General features: G+C 38.4%; 1 protein-coding gene and 2 long non-coding RNA genes across 3 annotated transcripts in view; 2 read left to right on the top strand and 1 right to left on the bottom strand.

Moving 5' to 3' along the window:
* Positions 1–994: 994 nt before the first annotated feature.
* Positions 995–11,022, top strand: LOC115924636. Its single transcript, XR_004064403.1, has 4 exons — positions 995–1,166; positions 5,164–5,270; positions 10,314–10,385; positions 10,676–11,022. It is a non-coding gene; the product is annotated as an uncharacterized LOC115924636 (long non-coding RNA).
* Positions 11,023–14,531: 3,509 nt separating this feature from the next.
* On the bottom strand, positions 14,532–17,920 carry LOC115924637. The gene is made up of 2 exons (XR_004064404.1): positions 17,789–17,920; positions 14,532–15,412 (listed from the first exon to the last, which is right to left on the bottom strand). It is a non-coding gene; the product is annotated as an uncharacterized LOC115924637 (long non-coding RNA).
* Positions 17,921–22,952: 5,032 nt separating this feature from the next.
* The window catches only part of LOC100889501 (E3 ubiquitin-protein ligase MIB2-like), a 47,163-nt gene continuing 45,661 nt past the window's right edge, over positions 22,953–24,454 (top strand). Inside the window, exons 1-3 of the mRNA XM_030987267.1 lie at positions 22,953–23,041; positions 23,678–23,818; positions 24,024–24,185. Coding sequence (XP_030843127.1) covers positions 23,725–23,818; positions 24,024–24,185 — 256 coding nt within the window. The 5' untranslated portion in view covers positions 22,953–23,041; positions 23,678–23,724. The remainder of the gene's footprint in view (positions 23,042–23,677; positions 23,819–24,023; positions 24,186–24,454) is intronic.

Consider the following 24,454-nt stretch of genomic DNA (forward strand, 5'->3'; position numbering starts at 1 on the left):
AGGGCAGAATGAGATGTTTGGTTCTTTATTTCGATGGGTAAATTGTTCCAATTGGTAATAGTTTGGGGTAGATAACTGCGCTGGTACGATTGGGTTCTGCATAGAAGTGGGATGAGTCTGTTGTTGTCATCTCCCCTCGAACGGGTAGTCGCACAGCCTACAAGGACCTGCTGGATTTCCTACTAAAGATAGATCTGTTAAACCCCTGCATGCAAAGGTGCATACATTCAATCTGTTAAGACTTAACACCCAAGGATTGAAGCATGGTCCCAAAATAACCTATTTTATTTTGAGGTAGGTTTAGATCTGTACCTGATTCAGTTGATTATTCTTCCCGCGATTCAGTTGATTATTCTTCAGCAAAAAGATGGCAGCATGCAGCCATTTCTAGCACAGCCTGACATACAGATGGTTCTGTGTGTGGCAATTGCCCGACTTTAGCTGTGCCTGTGTTATACCTAGTAAGCAAGGCCCCTACTACCGGTATCTAACAGTTAGATTGCGATCTTGATCTAGCCCCCCTACGCCCTAGCCTAACTGTTATAGTATAGAGCTTGCCCTCTACAGATCTTGGAATAATATTGTTTTTTGTTTTGTTTGTTTGTTTTGCAGGCAATTCTACCTAGATCTACCCATAATGAAGATCATGAATACCATTACCATGTAAATAACTTTGAGAGCCATGATGAATCTGGATTCACAGCATCACTGGTGATAAATGTCAAAGCAGAAGAATAGATGATGCAAAAAAATGGATGAGCGAGTTTGCAGAGTCTTCTCGCACCACATGGAGGGTAATGTATGGTGGCCCTGAAGGGACATCGCGAAAAGACTAAATCGTGAAAAATATGCGATAAAATTCACGATATCGTCAATTTTATCGCATATTTTTCACGAAGAAATTCACAAAATCGTCAATTTCTTCGTGAAAAGTTCACGATAAAGTTCACGATAACACGATATCGTCAATTTCTTCGTGAAAAATATGCGATAAAGTTCACGATAAAATTCACGATTTCGTATATTTTATCGTGAACTTTATCTTAAACTTTTTTCTCCTGGCTTGGGCGCTTCGTAAACAAAACCAGCCCTAGCTTGATTGACATGAATTTGAAGACGATTAAATATTATGACGAGACGTTTTTACGATGATTTCTGTGAAAATGGTAGGTTTAACTTCATATTATGCTCTAGATTAGAGTCTATTTGTATTTTATCTTTGACAAGATAGGGATAAAAGTAATTGCACAGCGGAAAAATTACCGGTATGCAATGGTCTAACGTTAGAGATGCACTGTTTTTAATTCCCATACATTCATTTCCATGTTGTAATATCTAGGCCCTATTGAGTAATGTAATATAATTGATCTAGATCTAGGCCTACTTTTATAAGTAGGCCTACGAACTAGCACACTCAATTTATCAAACTGAGTCAACAAAGACTGATAGAGTCCATTGCAATAGCACACTCGTACTCGTCGACTAGACGCAAACTGAGCTGAGCTGAGCTGAGCTGATTCAATTCAATGAAAAGTTAGATCTAGGCAAGCACCAGATCTAGATCTACAAATCATGATCATGATTATAGATAAATCCAAGGGATCGTTTAACAATGTTAAGTCTCACTCTGAGATGCAATCATGCATGGCCCTAGATCTATGTGTTATTTATAATATTACTATGTCTGTGATACAGTGTAATAAATATCATTATTTTATGACATGATTAGGGGCGCTGGTCAGAGAATGAGGATCGTCTGCATAAACAAGGATATCCTAGAGTCGTAAAAACAGACAAATTGCGTTCGCGAACGTCTTTTTTTCATCGGCACTCTGCAGGTTTCAGGTTCCCAGCGCGGGCATCAGGCATGCAAAAAAACAGATTCCTTGTAAGAAAATAACCCCAGTCTCCTTGGCGCTTGTTCAGAAACGTATCTAAAATTTGAGCTGTAACTCCGGCGTACTGGTGGGGGGGCTTGGGGGGGCGCCAGCCCCCCTCAAATAAAATTGAACCATGACTTATTTTCACAAGTAATGTATAAATGTTCGTGATATCATATGATTTTCAACAAAATGCTATAATTTCTCCATTATTTCTTGCAAACTGACCCATTCCCAAATAGCCAGGAAGAGCATGTATGTTGTTTATAGTCACTAAGGGCCTGATAGTGGCCACCAACAGTAACACTAATTCCTTTCCAGAAGCTACTGTGCAAAGCACGGTACTGTCGGGAGATAACATGCTACCCACCACTCGGGCTGAGCATGCACAGATTTGCGAACGAGCGTTCAATACTTACACCATGTAACACTGCACATATACCCTTAAGGGGCCCATGCAGTGGGGGGAATTGAATTCAGACAAGATTAAGAGTAGAGAACGGTATAACGAATCGTCTTAATCTTTCTCTAATAATTAATGAAACACAAAAATGATTTCAGACAAGGATTAAGAGTAATAATGTATTAAACGTCTAAGCTTCCGCGCTTAGCACGAGAGGGGGGGGGGGGGGAACTGAATTCAGACAAGGATTAAGAGTCGGGACCGGTACAATGAATTGTCTTCTTTCTCTAATAATTAAATTTAACGTCATAGCTTCCGCGCTTTGCGCGGGAGGGGCGAAACAAGCTTTAAGAGTTGAGAACAGTACAACGGATCGTCTTCTTTCTCTAATAATTTAATGAAGTGTAAAAGCTTCCGCGCTTCGCGCGGGAGGGGAAAACTGAAAAATAACTTAGTTCCTGGCCCCGGGTTTAAAGGGTAAAATTTGTAGACATTTGGACATTGACATTTTTATATTTGTCGGTAATAATATTGGTGGCTCGTTTTGTCGGTAATCGGCGGCCTCTACACCCTCCCCCCCCCCTCCCCCACTGAAAAAATCTAGCAACGCCCCTGATAACGACACAGTTTATACACTCGAGATAATTTTTGCAAGTACTACTGGTGAAGTACCGACCACCGTATTTGTGCATTGTGCGGCATCAAAGCATCATTTATACAACTTCTCACGACGTGACAGATCACTTTTCTCTAACTTCTAACTAATCAGAGGGCCTCTTTTTTCTCCATGAAGTGCCGGTGGACATTAATGCGCCAAATGTGGTTCTCAAATTGCAAAAGATCCCTACTCTTGGAAGGGGTAGGAGAAAGCAATTTTACGTCATATTACTCCAGGAAGTGCCTGAAAATGCGTCTAATTTGGTTCTAAAATTGCAAATGCTTCTTACTCTGGGAGGAGGCCAGGACCCCCTCCCAGACCCACCCCCTGCTTGGTCGCTCCGCTCCCTCGCCGTTAAAGCCTCGTTCTGTTACTTCATCGTTTTACATATATTTCACCCCATGCCATTTTGTGCCCCCCCTCCCCCCCGGTAAGAAATTCCTGGATCCGCCACTGATGCCCATACCCATGAGCTTCAGGGGCTTTGCCCCTTGAACCCCACCGGGGCTTTGCCCCTAGACCCCACTTTGAGAAACGTAATTCAGCGGGGCCTGCATGTTAGAGTGGGGTGATTCAGATTTTTTTTTTGTCAGCCCCCCCAAACGTTTTTGCTCATTACGCCACTGCCTACTATAACATACCGGTACCCAAAATGAGGTAAATATTCATTAAATGTCCAAATAAGATCATGAGTTAAAAGTCATTACCGGTATGTTTATTACCTGTTTCGTGTCAGTTTTTTTGTTATTTTTGGAGTATTTTTCGGAAAAACAATGATATTACTATACACTTTTTCTCAGGTTTCACGGCAAACCGCTGCACAATACAAGTGCATATCGATGGTGAGTTGCGGGCGGGCGCACGACTGTGTGAAGTTATCTACCGTAATGAGGATCCAAGACATAACTTCACACAGGCATGCATCCGCCCGCAACCCACCATCGGTTTGCACTTGTATTGTGCAGCGGTTTGCCGTGAAAAAGTGTAGGTATACTGATATCATTGTTTTTCCGAAAAATACTCCAAAAATAACAAGAAAATTGACACGAAACAGGTAATAAACATAACAACTTTTAATTCACGATTTTTATTTGGACATTTAATGAATATTTACTTCATTTTGGGTATGTTTTAGTAGGGTATCTCCATGCCAGAGTTACGGGTCAAATTTTGGATAGGTTTCTAAACAAGCGCCATCTTCTTTTATGGGTTGTCCGTCTTCTCGAGGATTTATCGCCCCTAATGTGAAAGTCTCTGTACAAACTTAAGTCAATGTAAAATGCATCAATAAAAACATTGCGGAATCCGTTTTTCGCATCACCAACGCGCGGATTGGAAATTGGAAACGTCTGCGAAAATGCAGCTGATCCTTATTCTTGTACCAGCTTCCCTACTGAATATTGAAGCCCTAAACAAATTTCGCTTCAAAATGATCATGAAGTGGCTCAAAAAAGTAATAATCTTTGAGTGACCGGTTTTACCATACTTATTTTCCTGAATAGACTAGGCTTAGGCCCTAGTTTATAAAAACCGTTAGGAAAACGCAGAGTTTGATTTCGATTTCCAATCATAAATAACTTGATAATCAGACAGACGATTGGCTTGTAAAAGTCACGGGATTCCTGACTGACCTAACAGAGGCTAAGCTAAAGGTTTAAAATTATGATTGCAGCATGAGCTAAATCCATGATTTTGTTTCAGAATCTGAGGCAATGTTACCGAGTCACTTTAAGTTAGATCTATATTACTATTAGGTATTCACTAGTCTATTTAGCGAATTACGGCTAGCACCCAGGCCAGGGGCCCGTTTCTCGAAACCGTCATAAGTCTAACTTCTTGACCAAATCAGCTTTAGTAAGCTACTTGTCCGCTACATGTTTCACGAAGACCTCTTTGCCAAGATTAAGGACAACATCCTGACTAAGTACTACCGTATGTATTTATGACGCCTCTGACACGGTTATATCTCTGTCATAAACTTGATAAAAACATAAGATTCATAACTTTTTAGTCGATGGGCAGCGAACTTGTAGAGTCCTACGATGCATGAAGTCTAACCGTAAACGCTAAAGGGTAATCCAATTACAGTGTGATTATCTTACAAAAATTCATCTCTTGGAGTAAAAAAAAAGTGTTATGATGTTTTTCTTTTTCTTTTATAATGTGCAAAGTTTATCACTAGATTTTGTTTGCATATGTTTCTTTTATTATTCATTCAACAGATTACCTGGTTGGCATTCATGCAAGCAAGCCCTACAACTTGTAGTACAACTGCCATGTATCAACACTCCATACAAACCAGCTCAGGATGATGGGAACTAAGCTGAATGTATCCTTATTAAGTGTATGCGTTGAAATGATAACAAAATAAAAACTAGAAATGCAATCGTGTCACAACGATGTGCGTGCAATGACGCCGTGTTTCTACATGTCAAACGAAAGAGCTTCTCTCGGACTATCCAGAGCAATTTGCACGAAGTCTGTAGCTTCTGTGATATTGGAGATAGGTAGGGCGAAAGAAAGGCATCAACAGTGACCTTGATGGGATGGTACTATGCCTACGAAGTTTGAAAGAAATTGGGATAGGGGAAAGAACCTAGAAAGGGCTCGCAAGCACTGCGTGCACAAACCAATGGGATTTGGTGCATGTTTGACATTGCAATCAAGTTCGTTGTGGGGGCCAAAAGCGTGAACCCGATATGCCCCATAGACAATGCGTGTAATGAATGGGCGGAAAACGTGCAGGATCTGTATTATGGCCGGAGTTAAATTGTTTTTTCTCTCTCTCTTTACGTCTCTTTATTGGCCGTATTTGGTATCATTAGAAAGAGAATTTCATGGTTGTTATTGTAAACCACTCTCTTTTTTTCTATGATAATCCTATCGAAACACGTGATGTAAAATAGATGTATAGGACAAAATGGCGTCTTAAATGGCCCCCTTGACCAATTTCAAAAATCCGGCCAAGAGGTGCCCTGCGTATTGGAACTCGCCATGTCACTGCAAATTTTCAAGGAAAAAAAAGGACGTTTAAGGGGCGAAAAGCAGTCTGAAAAAATGACGTCATAGCCGAAACGTGTTAGGTTCGGGCGGAAACTCGGCGGAATTCGTGTAGTGATCTTTGTTCAAATGCGATTTACTCACAATTTTCTGTGTGAACATATATAATACTTGGTATCATCCGAAGGGCTCTTCATTGCGGTCAGTTTGACACCATTGTTAACTGCGCTCAATGTATTGCGCGCATTGAACGCGCTATTACGTAATCCATAGTAAATTCATCATTTTGGGCGATAACTTTGCGCTGACATATTCGAATTTTACCAAACTTGGTAAACAGTTGTCACGTATATGGATACATATGTCTGCAAAGTTTCATTGATGTAGGTATAACGATCGCCATTTTAGAGCAAGTTGAAGTTATTTCTCAATTTTCTTGAAAATGGCGAATTTGGAGGGCAATTTTCTCAAATTTGGTCAGTGATAGGGTATATAATTTTGTATATGGCTGGAAAGGGCATATCTTCAAGTATGTAAATCCAAAAAAGGGTACGGGTTTGCCAAGCCATTATGGAGATACGGCCACAGAGAGAAAGCCAATTCCCAGAACTTTAGAGGGCGCTATTTATGTTATGCAAAGCCATTGGAGCGTGAAATTTGGCATGGCTATGTGCAATTATGAGATAAAGATACTGTAAGATTTAAATACAAAACGGAATTTATATGAGAAAGTTATGGCAGTTTTAGATTATTTAGGGGTCCATTTTTCAAGAACTTGAGAGATTTTTGACGGAGTCGGTTTTAGATTTGAATTTCGAGTATGAAGATGGCATTTTGAAGGTCAAGTCATGTGTCGCAGATGAAAGAACATCTCTCAGACTATCTAGAGGAATTTGTTAGAAGTTTGTAGGATCTGTGATAGTGGAGATAGGAAGGAAGAAAGAAAGGCCTTAAAATGGACCAGAAACGGACAAAATGGCGCCTGGACGGTCATGCATGAGTGATTTCGAAAATCGAAAAAGTAGGTGACCTTGATGAGATGCTAGAGATGATGCCTACGAAATTTGAAAGGAAAAGGACATGAGGAAAGCACCTAACTAGGAATAACAAGCATCATGTGCAAAACGAATGCGATTTTCTGACGAGGAATATAAGGAGGAAAATATTAATGGGGCAGAATGTGAACGAAAACAAGGCAATGACGAAGGTTCATCATTGCAATTATCTTAGATAATGACGGGTTATAGATTGCTAAGCTGCTGTTACAGACACTGATGTTGTTTCCCTTCATATCCCTCGCATTCCCTTCTCTTTAACACCCCTGGGGGCTGGCCTAAGATGTTGTTTTCTTTATGAAGGAGTGTTACTACAGTCGAACGACTGGTAATACTTTTTTTTTAATTGTCCTTGCTAAAAACCTAGTTGATACATATGATAATATAGTTGGGAGAATTCCGGAATTAAGCAGATCATTTTTTCAAATTTTGATCATTAATGATAGCCTGTTTTCACTCAAACTTTCAGATTATCTTTAAATGTATATCAAGCATTGAAGTCACTACCTTATTACCATTTTCTATCATCTGAACAATGTTAACAAGAACCTTAAATGAAGCTTGCACAAGAAATACTTTTATTTGTAAAGGTATGAACTAGAAATGTCCAATAGACACCACTTTAAATATAAAAAGGACTACTTTATTTTTAAGACCTGTTAGAATTGTCAATGGAGAATTGGGCAGTTACCCTTTTTGTTTAAAAGTTGAAATGCAGTGTACATACCACATGTATGCTCATCTAAAGGTCTGTTAAAATGAGATCTGCTTACTATTCATAAGGACCGCTATTCATTAGGACCGCTTTCATAAGGCCCGCTATTCATAAGGACCACTATTCATAATTTGAGAAAAGGGTCATTATTCATTAGGGTCATTATTCATACATGTAAGAACCGCTATTCATAATCGAATAGGAGGGTTGCTTTTCATAATATGAGAAGAGGGTGGCTATTCATGATGCGGAATGAGGGTGGCTATTCATGATGCGGAATGAGGGTCGCTATTCAAAATACTAGAAGAGGGTCATTATTCATAAGGACCGCTATTCATAAGGACCGCTTTCATAAGGACCACTATTCGTAATTTGAGAAAAGGGTCTTTATTCATTAGGGTCATTATTCATACATGTAAGAACCGCTATTCATAATCGAAGAAGGGGGTCGCTATAATACGAGAAGAGGGTGGCTATTCATAATACGAGAAGGGGGTCGCTATTCATAATACGAGAAGAGGGTGGCTATTCATAATACAATAAGAGGGTCGCTATTCATTTTAATTAATATAACCAGGCGCTGATCCAGGGGGGGCCAGCGGGCCTTGCCCCCCCCCCCCCCCAAAAAAAAAAAGAGAGAGAGAGAGAAGGAAAAGAAGGGAAAGAGGGGAGAAAGAGAAAGAAAGAAGAGTTGCAAAAAGCCCTTGCCTCCACCCCTTCCCCCACCCCCCAAAACGGGGGGAAGGAAGGGAAAGTGAAATAGGAGAGCTAAAAGGGAACAAAAAAGAGGTAGAAAATGCTGCTGAAATGGCATAATTTTCAGAGATTTTTCCCTCAATGTTTAGTAAATTATACTTTTTTATGCGTTTGTTGGAAAATGGCAAATTCATGAAGAAAGAAAGAAAGAATAGTGACCTGCCTTTGTCACAAAATAATAAGGTGTCAAAATTTGCTCATCTGACCTTTATTAAATGCCTAAAACCCCTGAGCTTCGGGGGGCTCCACCCATCGACCCCACCAGGGGCCCGAAGGCAGGCCCCTGCATGCTTATGTGACCGTTATAAAATGCCTAAAACCCCTGAACTTCTGGAGGCTCCGTCCCGTGGACCCCACGCCAATTCATGTCCTGCCAGTGTCACAAATAAGGTATCAAAATATGCTCATCTGACCGTAATTAGTTGCCTGAAACCCCCGAGCTTCCAGGGGCACCGCCCCCTGGACCCCACGCCAATTCGTAACCTGTCAGTGTCACAAATAAGGTATCAAAATATGCTCAGTTGACTGTTATTAAATGCCTATACCCCCTGAGCTTCTGGAGCTCCACCTCCTGGACCCCACACCAATTCTTAACCTGCCAGTGTCACAAATAAGGTATACAAATATGCTCATCTGACTGTAATTATTGCCCAAAGCCCCTGAGCTACAGGGGCTCTGCCCCCTGGAGCTAACCTAATTTGTGTCCTGTCAATGTCACAAATAAGGTATCAAAAGATGCTAATCTGACCGTAATTTATTTCCCAAAACCCCTGAGCTTCTGGGGGCTCCGCCCCTGGACCCCACGCCAATTCGTGACCTGTCAGTGTCACAAATAGGGTATAAAAATATGCTCATCGATGGTAATTTAATGTATAAAACTCCTGAGCTTCTAGGGGCTCCACCCCTTGACTCCCGCAGGGGCTTCCCCCAAGACCCCACGCTAATTTATGCAATGCTCTACCTAATTTGTACCTACCCCCCCCCCTCACCTACTTTAGAAACGTTCAGCGGGGCCTGCATGTAAGAGTGGGGTGGTGCGGATATTTTTTTTGTCTATCCCCTTGACGAAAATTGTTGGTAATATGTACTTGTCCTAAGGGAATGCTGCAGGGAGGGTGGGCCAATGGCGCAGCGTGGTCGGACTGATTGGGGGTAGGGGTGATGTACATTATTGTAGCACGCCTTTTTTCTTTATTTCTTCAAAAATATTTGTTTTCAATAAATGTTTTCGACAAATATTCAAGGCCATGTATCATTCCCCCCCCCCCATCGCTATGCCACAGCCATGGGAGTGGGGGTGTCCCCTTTTCAAAATTCCCCTTGTTATTATTTTGTTTGCTTATTTAATTTTTATGAATAACGACCCTCATTCCGTATTATGAATAGCGACCCTCTTCCCGTATTATGAATAGCAACCTTCTTCCCGTATTATGAATAGCGATCCTCATTCCGCATTATGAATCAAGCAAGGTTACCACTTCTATAATATTGGCATCAAGAGAACTGTACTGGTATATTGGTATGCTTACGAGTCTTAATGTTCTTTTAATCAGGAACAATGTCACAGACCTAAATGTATGACCTTTGAAATATTTCAAGTCATACATATTTTCAAGTCATTGTAAATGTGCAATTCATTTGATTTCAACCCCAAAAGTGTTCTGCAATACTTCACTTTATGTGTAAACCATTGGTAGGATCTTAACACATGAGTAACTAGTATTCCAAAGCTAACCTCTTGATATAATAGATGTGAAAACAGTTATTTAGTGTATATGTGGATGCTTTTCTAAGTTTAAAAAAAAATAGTTTTGCTCCTTGATTTCACAAATTCTATAATGCACAGTACTTTACCAGATTGCATCTTACGGTAGCAGGGTATTCATGGAGCATTATCGAGATGGCATCAGGAAGAGAGGTATGAACTATGAAACAATTTTTTTTATACGTGATGTTTTTGTATTTGTTATAATTTTATTCATGGATGTACCTAACCCGAAATATAAATCTTTCAAAAACCTGGAACATTTCTTAATAACATAAAACCCACCTTCATGTATCATTGCTTTGAATGGCATGCTCATAAAATATCTGATAATGCTATTGCATAATTTTAAATCAACTGTTGGGGCCTCCTAATATTATTATAGTATATATTTAATTGTATTTAGGGTTTAAACTGTGATATATTTATCTTTCCCTTTATAGTGTTCGGCAGGTGAAGCGCATTTGTAGAATCCTCAGACTTCGACGCCACTGCCCAGAATCATCTGAGCATGACATTGCCCGAGCTATTTGTCCGATGCCCTCTCGCCTTATCCTTGCTGATCACACTGTCCAACACTGCAATGTCATCAAGCTGCTCGGAGTGTTTATGCAGTCCAATATCAAATGGGACACTCATGATTGATGTCCCATTTGCAGGCCAAAACAAATGAAAAGGTTAAATTCCATGACATTTGAAAGATAATACTAATTTAGAATTGCCCTAAAGAAAGTTGGGCTTGAAAAAGTCTTCAAATGGGCCAATAAGTAACAGTCTTGATGTTCAGACCATTGTACCGAATGGTCATCTGTTTTATGCTGCGCAAAGATTCAATCAGTTTAATTTTGGCCGTCACAAGAAGTGGGTTATTGATGTAGACAAATGTTAATGTACCCTTTACAGCTCATTTCATGTATGTTATTACCAGAGAAGAAAAAAAAGCCAGTCAGACACTCAATAGTGTCTGACAGTGAAGTCTAGCAAGTAAACGGGTTTCCTTGCATAATTTGAATATTAGGACACTGCTAACGTTTACATTTTACAGATAGGACATACATGACATATTCATAATTCCTGCAAAGTTCTACAGAATTTGAGGTTGGCTGCAAAAGGGACATAGTACCTTTAATATGAGGATTTTTTTTTAATTTTTTAATTTTGTATATATATTTTTTTGGGGGGGGTCTTTAGTAAAGATTAACTTTACTTTTATACCTCCGGCACATATTACAGCAGGAAGCATTAAGGTTAATTGTTCAATTTTTCTTTGAAAAAATACATCAGTACAACAAAATTTAATCAAATTTGGCAGGGATTATTCATGAGAAATGATAGGTTGTTGAGGTACCTTGCCCCTCAACGGAACCCCCGAAAATGTCCATACATGTATATAGCAATTTCTTTACTTTGACTCTAAAACTTAATGCTGGCACTCAATAAAATTTGACATTTTGAGAGGGGATCTGAATTTGTTTGTATTGATTACCTTGCCCCTCATGAGGACTCGGGGGCAGTGCTCCCCTAAGGGTCTCAATTGTGGAAAATTATTACTTTTAGGTCTCTTGTACGTAGTGTTGCCAGATGTTTATGCATGGGGGGGGGGGTATATTAAAGAAATAATCATCTGTGGTACATTTTCGATGTAGGTACCCAAGGGCACAAGTGATAATATAGTAATATAGTATAGTAATAATTGATGTGGCCACTAATTTTACAGGCTCTGTTAAACACAAGGTCCATTGATCTCTTGTTATACATGTGTATGTTGTAATAAAGGTATTGAAATGATATTGATACGCAATTATGGTTCAAGGGGAAAAAATACTTGCGTTCATTCCAAAGTTTTCTCTCCACTATTTATACATGTAAATTGTTTAGCAATTGTTCGGCTCTCACATTGCTGAAGCAAATGGTCATTTGATGCCATATAAGATACTCGTATGTTTGCAATTTTCCATTCTCAAATAAGCAGGGGCGGCGATCCCGTCCCCCCCTCAATTTTTTTTAGGGGGGGGGGGGATCATCCCCCCCTGAAAAATTGAAAAAGTGAGAAAAAAAGTGTATAGCAAATACTGACTAAAGACTGTAACAAACTTTTAGGCTCTGGAGGGCCCTAGAGTGCAGCGTTTAGACAAATAAAAATGCAAAATCTTCTCACTCCGGAGCTACGCTCCCCCGCATAATATTCTTCGAAGTGTACAGTAAATATTCTCGAAAAGTGAAGTGTGAAACAGGTATATTGCTTGTTTTTATACTATTCTTTTGCTAATTAAAGTATGTAATTTGTTAATACAACAAAACTTCAAAAACCTGTGAGGTGATAGTCACTTCCGTAACCTCTACCCCTCTCGTTCTCTTTGCTCCCTCGCCTTGGCGTAATGATAAGGGGGGGGGGGGGCTTGGGGGCAATTGCCCCCGTGATAAAATTCAAACTTGATTTATTTCTAACTCGATACCAGTGATTTACAAATGTTGCTGAAATGGCATGGCTCTGCCCCCTGGACCCCACCAGGGGCTCTACGACGAGCCCCTGGATGCTCATCTGACCGTTATTAAATGCCTAAAACCCATGAGCTTCACGGGCCTACGCCCCTGGACCACATGCCAATTTACGCTCCACTTGCTATGCTCGCTTTGCTCTACCTAATAAAATACTTTAGCCTCCCCCTCTATGAAAAACGTTCCGCGAGGCCTGCATGTACAATGTTAGAGTGGGGATGCAGATTTTTTTTTCTCCCCCCCCCCCCAACCTTTTTGTTCAATATACGCCACTGCTCCCCCGTCCTTCGCATTTCGTCCCCCCCGGTCATGAAAAGAAATCGCCACCCCTACAAATAAGCATTACCGCCAATTATGTTATTAAATGTACTTCTGTTTTGTCTTCCACACTAAATAGATGGGCATTTTTAAGCACATTTTTTAAATGTTCTTGAAAATCTATTACAAAAGCTGTGTGTATCAACTACAGATCTATTTTCCTATGTTCATACTTGTTTATACAGTTTATATTAAAATAACCTAACAAATGTTACCATAATCATGTTTGGTGTTGGTTATTACTTCATGTGTCAACAAACACTACACGTTTCAAGTGTAATAAGTTTTTGAGAGGTTTCAAGAAATGTAAAGTGTTAGCAGCCCAAGTTTTGTGGCAAAAATTAACACACACTTCTGCAAATATTTTTTAAAACAAATATGTTTGAAGATGAATATTGATGACAGAATGCCCTATTTGAGTTTATTGTTGTAGGCAGAAAACCCCAATTTCAGTTTCTTAAATTTTGCAGCAGTTTTTGTTTCAATATCACTTTATTAACAAACATGATTATAGTACATACACTTGTATAGATACTACAAGTAGAAAAGAGAAGAAGCCCAGGTCATGTTTTATTATTAACAATGCAGGGCTAATACTTCATATTATTCCTAATGGAATTTGTGATGCATAATGTAGACAAATATTAACGGACACGTTTAACATATCGTCTGTTTGGGGTCACAAGGGCCCTGACTCCATGTCAAAGTAATACAGATCAATGCCACTGTGGCTCCAAACAGACAATGCATTCAAAATTAATAAATAGAATTTAGAAACAATATATGTGACTGATATGTGTAAATTACATTATAGAGAGAGAAAACAAATTGATTTTATCTGAACTCTACATTCATACAAAAGCTGTAGAACAAGTATGAATGATGAATTAAGCATAACAAGAAACATGACCAAGAGGAATGATAGGAAGCAGAATGAGAAGAAGAAATAAGAATGAGAGAGGAAAAGGGGGCAGAAGAAGAAAGAGAAGAAGAAAAATAGACAGAAAGAGAATAAAAAGGGAGAAAAGAGAAGAAAGAAAGAAAAGGAGGGGATCAAGAAACAGGAAGAAAAAGAGTAAGAATGTGGAATATGCATTTATTAAGACTTCAGAAGGCTGTGGCCCTCCCAACATGGCTTATCCTTAGAGCAGTATATTGTAAAGGAAGAAGTTACTGCAATCTTTGATACGGTGTAAAATACGTTCAGAAATTATACAGACGTGTCCTTGTAACAAACACAATCAAATAATTGATCAAATTACCATAAAAAATGAGTGCTTCAGAGCATGTTTGTGGCTTTTTGAAAAGATGTTGCTGCATATAGAGTTTTGGCAAGAACTGGATTAGGAGTTGAATGATCATGATCGATGATCGTAACTTGGTCAACATCCCAATTAATTCCTAATTTAATTCTTCCTTTTCTCTCTACTGTGATTCACGAGAGACCAGACAGCTATAATACAAAATAGTGGACACAAGATATATCATTTAAACCATGAGCGTTTATTCAAATCCGTGCTAAAATCTAGCCAGGAAATATTCCAATAACAGTCACATGTTAACAATTAAGGTAGTCTATTTATAAAGCGAAAGACTGCCGCTTTTCAAATTACACTACATTATCATCAAACTTGTCGAATGCGTTGATGTTATTGTCAATGATGATGAACCGACGATGTCAAAGAAACAATTAGGGTCTATTCTGTTGATGACGACAAAGGTAGAGTTTTTGATGATCTCGAAGAAACAAGATTTGACGATGTGGAAAAGAAGACCGAAGTTTCTGACGATGTCGAAGAAACAAGAAGAGACGATGTGGAAAAGAATAGCAAAGTTTCTGACGATGTGGAAGGTAAGCGTAAATCCTGATCTTCAAACAAAGAACGGAAATCGACGGTGTAAATATACAAACTGGGGTTTGTATACTGTTAAACAGAAAGATGGCGTGGTCTTCATACAAAGAAACGATGTCGATATGGCGAAAGTAAAGTTATCATGATGATTATGAACAAAGAAACGAATGGTCGATGTCAAAGGTAGAGTTCTGATGATGAATGAAGACACGGAAGGTCAATGTTGAGGATAAAAAAGGAAAATGGCGACTTTCAAACAACCAAAATAAGGTTTTCAGCACAAAAGTGATGATGCAGGCAAGTCAGTCAAACTGTTGCTTTATTGATATATTGCCGAAACAACACAATACAAAAGAAATATCACTGGATACTGAATGGTGCCAAATCGAGGAGGAACAAATAAGCAAAGGTCCTCCCGTTACCACTTTCTCCCATTGCCAAACAGTACGTACTGTTGATCAATTAAATCCAATTGCGTCACATCTATTTCATGCTTGTAGTCAGTAGTTCCTGCAATAATAACATAAAGAATACATTTTTGATTACACAGAGAAACAGAATTTAGACAATTATTTGGCAGAGAGATTTTCAGGATTGAAGACAAGTTTGATTTTGCTCCAGAAGTTTGGATCTATCACTGCATCAGTGTCATAAATTATCAATTATCTCCAAGCTCCGATACAGTTTTACATATTGTTAGTGTTACCACGGTTAACAGTCCGTGTCTGCATGCATGGGCCTGGCCATGTACAAATTTTGGTTTATTTTTTAAATAAATATCTTTCAAACCCTGCTCTGCAGTTGCAGTACCATCACTCTGGAAACAATATCCGACCTAGGCCACACATAGCAGCATTAGTGTACTTTTTTGTATTACCTCTATTGATTCTCAACATTTTAAACAACACTGTACAAAACTCAACTGAGATCACTCAAAATAAATTGGTACTTTAGTGACAATTGATGACACCTATATAGCAGTAAAATAGTCTTTTCAACCAACCGATGTTAGAAAAAATTCTTTGAAAATTAAAATCGCGAGTCTACTGTCAAACTTGCCGATCATATCAGCCACTTCGTACTCATTGTGTCCACGAGTGTGTAATTGTGTGCAATCGATTGCCCTCTCAGCACGTATGCAGCGCTATAGAGGTCTACTAGTGCTACTATGCTTGGGGTCCAGACAACTCGCCACAAAGACAACCCGCCCCAAGACAACCCGCCACAATACCCTGGACATCTCGCCACAATACCCTGGACAACTCGCCACAGGCGAGTTGTCCATGGTGGGGTGCCTTTTCGGACAACTCGCCAGACTTTTTTCCCCTCATGATTTCTAGATCTAAAATCCCTCATCTTCATGATCTTAGATGAAATTGTCATTTTATTTGTTCATTATTCTTTTATAAACACTGTCATGACAGGAAACATGGAAATTGTGAATATTTTGAGAGCTGTTCTAAAGAATAAAGATGATTTTCCTTGCGCTTGCAACAAGACCCGCAACAAGAATCTATTTTGGACTGTGCGAAACTAACCTAGAAAATCTAGAAATAAACCATATTTCAATTTTATTTCGCGGGTCAACTGCCCCCTCCCCCATCAGGACGCCAGTGCTTCCAGTACCCTTTCATGAATTCCTACCATTAAAAATTATCAGAAGAGAAAAAGGACATGTACAAAGGATAAAGGGGCCCTTTAGGGGAATCTGAAAATGAAGAATGCCGCCTCTGACGAAACTAACCCAGAAAATCTAGAAATAGATCACATTTCGATTTTATTTCGCAGGTCAAATACCCCCCCCCCTCATCAGTACACCAGTGCTTCCAGTATCCTACCATTAAAAAATTTCTGAGACAGAAAGATGCAGCTGCTATAGACCTCGAGATCTAAATACCAAGTTATCCCAATGATATGGCGATCGTACGCCTTCGGTTTGTCAAAAATATATTATTGTTGCAAGGGAAATCAGCTTTATTCTTTATTCTTTGTAATGACTGTGTTTATAAAAGCACGAAAATCATGAAAAATGACAATTTCATCTAAGATGAGGGATTTTAAATCTAGAAATCATGAGGGGAAAAAAGTGTGGCGAGTTGTCCGAAAAGGCACCCCACCCTGGACAACTCGCCTGTGGCGAGTTGTCCAGGGTATTGTGGCGGGTTGTCTTGGGGCGGGTTGTCTTTGTGGCGAGTTGTCTGGAATTCCTATGCTTTACTGGAGTGACCTAGGCTAGGCCCTAGCTTAATTAATAATTCATGTTGTTGCAAGCATTGAAAAAAATATTAAAAATAAAATGTCTGCCAATGCAATAATCACTGAAGCCTATAGTCTACATGTAGATGCAGCTAGTGCACTAGACCGAATTTTCTGTCTCTCTCGTTCGTTAGCCTCTTATTGGGGTAGGGTCGGCTCTCTCTAAAGTGAGAGCCGACCCTACCCCAATAAGAGAGGGAGCCGACCCTACCCCAATAAGACTTAAGAGGCTAACGAACGAAAGAGACGGAAAATTCGGTCTAGAGGTCTACTACTAGTGCACTAGAATGGGTGCTACTATTATATTCTGCTAGCCGCTGCTACCTATTACTTATTAGTATTAGTTCTACATCGACTCTGTCAGTCTTTGTTGACTCAGTTTGAGAAATTGAGTGTGCTAGTACGTAGGCCTACTAATAAGAGTAGGCCTAGATCTAGATCTAGATCAATTACATTACTCAATAGTCTATTACAACATGGAAATGAATGTATGGGAAAAAACAGTGCATCTCTAACTGTTAGACCATTAATTAATTGCATGCCGGGTAATTTTTCCGCTGTGCAATTACTTTCATCCCTATCTTGTCAAAGATAAAATACAAATAGAGCATAATATGAAGTTAAACCTACCATTTTCACAGAAATCATCGTAAAAACGTCTCGTCATAATATTTAATCGTCTTCATTCAATCAAGCAGCTAGGGCTGGTTTTGTTTACGAAGCGCCCAAGCCAGGAGAAAAAAGTTTAAGATAAAGTTCACGATAAAATATACGAATTCGTGAATTTTATCGTGAACTTTATCGTGAACTTTTCACGATAAAGTTCACGATATCGTGAATTTTATCGCCAATTTTTCACGACGAAATTGACGATATCGTGAATTTCGTGAATTTCATCGTGAAAAATTGGCGATAAAATTCACGATATCGTGAACTTTATCGTGAAAAGTTCACGATTTAGTCGATTCGCGATGTCCCTTCAGAGCCTGCCCGACAGCGAAGAAATATGTGCTCTTCAAGGTATTGGTTTAGCAATCCTCTTTCTGTTGCATATCAAAATCAAAACTGTCCAATGACAAGACATTTTCATGTAAAAGTAAAAAAAAAAAAATACTGGTAGTGGTAGGGGGGAGGAGGGTCTAGATCTACAACTGCAAATGTGATTTCCACCATTTTCAATTGGCAAATAAAGACTTGTCTTGCTTCAACATGAATGACGTAAATATTCATATTTTATATTGACGGCGCCGTAAAAACTCAAAACAATATTGCAGGCAATTTTTTTAATGCTGTTTCTGATAAAAAAAACAAATTACCCCAATTGAAGAAACCTCTGATATATACTATTACATGTTGTGTTGGTAAATTTGTTTCTATGGTTTTGCATTATGATTGGTCAATACATGATTGTGTGCATTCAGCTAACGTGAAGTAACAATAAAACCTATGTTGCTCTTTTTTATTTTTCCTCTTAAGCCACGCCATTATTAGTGATTGTGCGCATGCAGCTATTAAACGTGACGTCACCATATGAAATTGCACCATCCAAGTAACTACTTCGTTTTCAATAACTTCAAGTAACAACTTGGATTGGGATATGTAAATTCTAGATGTTCGACTTTGTACAGGTAAATGATTATATTAGTGTTACGGTAGGCCTACTGTTTTCTTGAAATTCAAACATTTTTAACTTTTCATGTTAGTTGTGCACCAGCACCACATAAATGCTTGGGAAATTTCATATTTGCACTCGTTTCAAGCTTCAATTGCCAAGATGCAGTTTACAAGTACATGTACTAGTATATTATAAAAAATGGTGAATAAATCACAATATCTCTGTGGAGTATCTAAATAATAATTATAATATTGGATGATCAATTTTCGCGAAATACGTGAAATATTGTTACTCGCTGAAGAAAAATATTTTCACGTATCATCCATTATTATGTGTATTCAGTTCGTTATCTCCAAAGTAAAGTGCGGTGCACGCCTCTGCGCCCATGAATCCGCCTATGTTCAGATCTCTTTTTATCTACATGTGCATGTATTTTCAAATAAAAATTTCTTATAGTCATTTCTTGCATCTAAATCTTAACACACTGTCAAATTATCTGTTCAAATTTCTACTATTGTTTGCTTTCACTTTTACTACATATTTCTTCTTTATATAACTATTTATGCATACACATACTCCTGTATCTTTTGTATTACTTCTCTGACATTGAAGGATTAGATTACCTTCACGAAAAAAAAAAGTATATGAATGTAAAGCAGTAAATAAAGTGCAAATGAATTCATGTAAAACTGGTGTATAATTTCCTTTATATGTTATGTGTCTGTACATTACACTAGACAAAGTGATGAATGGAAAAAGAGAGAAAGAGAGGTCTTATAAACAAATATCATGAATTTAAAATGAGAAAGAGAGAAAGGGAGAGAGAGAGACAGAGGTCTTAGAAACAAATATGAATTCAAGAAGTGAGAAAGAGAGGGGGTCTTAGAAACAAATATCATGAATTGAGAGCTAGAGAGAGAGAGGTCTTAGAAACAAATATCAAGAAATGAGAAAGAGAGGGGGGGGGTCTTAGAAACAAATATGAAGAGAGAGAGAGAGGCCTTAGAAACAAATATGAAGAGGGGGTTAATGAGAGAGAAAGAAAGAGGGGTCTGAGAAATACATACGAGAGAGAGAGTGGGTCGAGAGAGAGAGGTCTTAGAAAACAAATATGAATAGAGATGGGGGGGGGGGGCGGGGGAGAAATGGGTCTTAGAAAACAAATATGAAGAGAGATGAGGGGGGGGGGAGGTCTTAGAAAACAAATATGAAGGGAGAGGGGTCAAGAGAATTAGAGAAATTAGGTCTTAGAAACAAATGACATGAATTTAAAAAATGAAAGACGTGATCCCACAATAATAGAAAATGGTACGAGTGCAATATTTAAATCACAGTTTATGTATTACATTACCATTACACATATTATGTCGAGTGTAGTCTGTGTATGTGTCGATGTGTGTACACGTGTGTTAGGGGGGGGGGGGGGGTCCGAATCAGCAAATGGTTTGAAAGTAGGCTACACGTCAAAAATTGAAACCCTGAAGAAGGCGGAATTAAACCACAAAAACCATAATATTATTTGGTTTCTCTCTTTCCTTACTTTGATTAATTCCTTCTCTAATTTCTCTCTTTCTTTCAAGTTAGTTTTTGTTTTCTCTCTCTGCTTATGACATTCTTTGTTTCCTCTCTGTTCTTTAATTATTTATTGTTTTTCTCTATTTCCTTCTGTTGTTATTCGTTGTTTTTCTCTCACTCGTACGTCTCGATACAAAAGTACATGTACCGCGTACCGCGACACTGGACATATAGGACGTACGTTGAGCATTGCAGAAGAGCTACGTGCGCGCGCAATATCTTGTCATGGATAGACTTTTCCCAGTCGGTTCCTTGAAATTTATTGGGAAAAGGTCCAGGCCAGGGTGTAAAACGCAAAGTCGCGCCCGGGCATTGGCCTCCCTACTAACAATACGGTCGCTAACTTAACACACGCGCGCGCGAACCCCACCGTCGGTACGGTATGCAATTATATTAGTGCAGCAGTTTACCGTGAATCCTGTGAGAAAGTGTATATAATAAGTCTTTGTGTTTAGGAAAAATACTCCAAAAAAGATAAGAAAACTTTATTTCTCCTTCACTCCCTGCTATTTAATTTCAGCATGGATTTTATTTACTGGATTTTTTTACTTGATCAAAATGTTGATAGCTCTTTTGATAACTTCTTTGGACAATTTATATTGCTGTATGATGAGAATATACCTATATGTAAAAGGGATAGCGGAAATCATAGGAAGATCCCCTAAATGCCATGGATTAGAAGATCGCTATTGAAATCGATCAATGAGAAAAATCCAGCACGATAAGATTTTTGCATATTGAGGGAGAATTAATAGACGATACAATTTCTATCGTTGAAAAGTTCAGTAATTATTTTTGTAGTATTGGTTCCAAATTTGTCGGAGGGTATTCCAAATTGTGATAATTCATTCCATGACTTCTTAAAAAAACCTAACCAGCAAAGTTTGTTTTTAATCCCAACAAATGAAGTAGAAGTACTCAGTATAGTACATTTTTTGAAGATTTGAAAAAGCCCAGGTTGTGATACTATCTCCAACAGTCTAGTTAAAAATGTAGCTGCAGAAATCGTACAGCCATTAGTGCATCTTTTTAATCTGTCAATGACAAATGGCATTGTACCCAGGAATATGAAAGTTGCAAAGGTTGTCCGAATTTTTAAGAAGGGTGACCCAAAACTATTGATGAACTACCAGCCCATTTCCCTATTAACATCTTTCTCTAAAATTCTTGAAAAACTTATCTATGTGAGAACTGTAACGGTTTCTCAATACAAGTAAAATGTTTTCCAACTTTCAATTTGGCTTCCGTGAGAAACATACTACCGTGCACCCATCAGGCGCGTACGCAGACGGGGGAGGGGGGTTTGGGGTTAACCCCCCCCCCCTCAAATTTTGTTAATGTGTGGGTAACAGAGCATAACCCCCCAACCCCTCACTTTTTTTCAAATGTTTAAAAAAAATATATATTATTTTTGTTGTGCCCCCCCCCCCTCCCCCACAAAACCTCGGTCGGCATAATTTTCAAATTTTCAGGACAAAAAAAATAAAAAAATATGTGCTCTTACGTGATTTGTCGTGATTTATTTTTTAACTTAATCCATTCCTCAATTCACTACTGTATAACAACTGCCGACTTACCTTTTCCTTTCCTTTTCTTGCCTGTAGCTAGCTTTCAGTTTAGCTTACAGTGAAAGAGTGTCCATTTTTCTTTCTCCCCCCATCTTTCGATCGAGCTCTCTCTCACCCTTTTTTATTACTCAGTTTAACTATGTTCATAATCATATGGTTATAGTTAACAGTTATTTGTTTTAGTACTTTAGCGTCTTTGGCGAACATTTTGGTATTGATCTATTATATAACCAGGCTGTTTTTTTGTTGTTGTTTTGTCTATACGTTATTGTTGTGAGGGACCTGACCTCTACAAGCTCAGCTTTAATTAGGTCTCCTCGTCTTTTCTTCTTTTTTTTCTCACCTAAATGCATTACATGAACTTGGTCCTTATAAGTGTTCCTTTTATATAATCTACATGTTATAAATTTGTTAAATCGTATTTCATTCATTACATTCAAACTTGAACTTAAACTTAGTGCATGGTCTGAACTCTGAACTAGTAGTAGTTTTGAAGCCAGGAAATCGTTTAATATGATTATGAAGTTTTGGACCTAAAGTATTACCAGTAGCTAAATTCACAATTAAAACGGACATATTTCCAGAGGTACGCTTTGAATAACCATAGACATAATGAATAACTGCTTGATTTACCATCTGATGTATTCTCTCACGAGGAGAACAGTCAGTCTGGTGCGTTCATGCATGCTGTGCCTGGAAATGATACAAATGTTAAATTATACATGCAGTAGTATAAAGTCCAAACTCCAGTATTAAAATAAACATCACGTGTCATAAATCATTAATAAGTGCATATTGTTGTATATATATACATACATGTATATGCATGCAGTAGTATAAAGTCCAAACTCCAGTATTAAAATAAACATCACGTGCCAAAAATCATTAATAAGTGCTTATTGTTGTATATATATACATACATGTATATGCATGCAGTAGTATAAAGTCCAAACTCCAGTATTAAAATAAACATCACGTGCCAAAAATCATTAATAAGTGCATATTGTTGTATTGAATGCCATGCGCATGTTTGGCATTAGAAAAACCTCAATGCTCGTGATTTGTTTCTGCCACTCCAACTCGAGACATCCCCTGCATTAGCTTAGCAAACTAGTAATCAAACGGGTAAGTAACACATATACCCAGACATTGTGTGGCTAGACAGGTTGTGAATCCCGACAGTTGATTTGAAACAGCAATGTCTATGTCTATGCTGGTACTCGTCAAAAGCCTTTTCAGCAACTCAACAAGGATATTGTGGTGTGGTGTCTCTCATATTGGTCACGATTGATTAGTGCATAGTGTGTATATTATACAAGTTGGGCGAGTAAAAACAGTGAAGAAGTTTACAAGCAACATTACATAAATCTTTTAAGACTTATGTTGGATAATGTTATAAATATTCATGATGGTTATAGTGCTATTTAATGAATACTTTCTGGTAAATTCGAAGGCAAAGAGAAGTCTTTATGTTTGTTAAGTGTCCGGACACGTTAACCCCCAACATACATGTACATGTAGCATCATCCTGACATAAGTCAAGCTTATTTTTAAATTCAGTCTTGTCTTAATTTGCAATACTGCATGAGTTAATATGCAGAGTATATATATATATTTTGGAGATTTTCATTTTAAGCCAAATTATCTCTGGCCTCAAATTCTAGAACACATTTTGAATATCAACTGCAGACCCATCTACTTCCAATTTACATATTTATTTTTTCTGTCATCAAAGTAAAATGTATTATTTGATATTTGCAGGAGGAGCACAAGTTTGAGGTTCGACGTTCAAATCTGAGGAAGGCACCATGCTCTCGTACATCGGTGAACGTGTGGTACGTGGACCAGATTGGGAATACAACCATGATGATGGGGGCGATGGCTGTGTCGGAACGGTTATCGGTCAGTATTTATCTTTTGGTTCTTGCGGGCGAGGATTTATGATTTAGGCGAAAATTAATATTTATTTCTAATTCAATCAGTCATCACACCAAAGTATAATTATTTTGAAATCGTAAAATATTTTCTTTTTTGTTGTTGTTGTTGTTATTTTATAAACGGAAAACTGTATGTGATAGAATATCGTAATATTCTTTTGTGGTTGTAGCCATAAAGAAAGAAAGATCTGGGCAATCTCGGTCCAACGAGACAGCAAGGACCAACTGTAAGGTCCAGATGGTGACTGTAGCCTGGGACCTAGCCCACATCGGGGACTACAGGACAGGACTAGATGGAAAGTATGACTTAGCATGTATGGATGTTGGTTTAGGTACGTAAAACCAGTTTCACAATTACTCTGAACTATAAAAGAAAGGAAGTATGATTTAAAAGTTGTCCCTGGCATGCTATCTTCGACCCTGTAAATTTGTTGCACTAGCTGTCACTGTGAATAAGGGCCTGGGCCAGTATTTAATTCCATTCTTTGTTTGAGTTAAACTATTACTTATGGCTTTATGGCAAAATACTTACTGATAAGCATTGTGACATCACACGGTCAATCAAAAACAATGCACAATTTACGAGTCGCATCAAATGCAC

This window comes from Strongylocentrotus purpuratus, unplaced genomic scaffold (assembly GCF_000002235.5).
Source record: "Strongylocentrotus purpuratus isolate Spur 01 unplaced genomic scaffold, Spur_5.0 spur5_scaffold_16, whole genome shotgun sequence".
Lineage (NCBI taxonomy): Eukaryota > Metazoa > Echinodermata > Echinoidea > Camarodonta > Strongylocentrotidae > Strongylocentrotus > Strongylocentrotus purpuratus.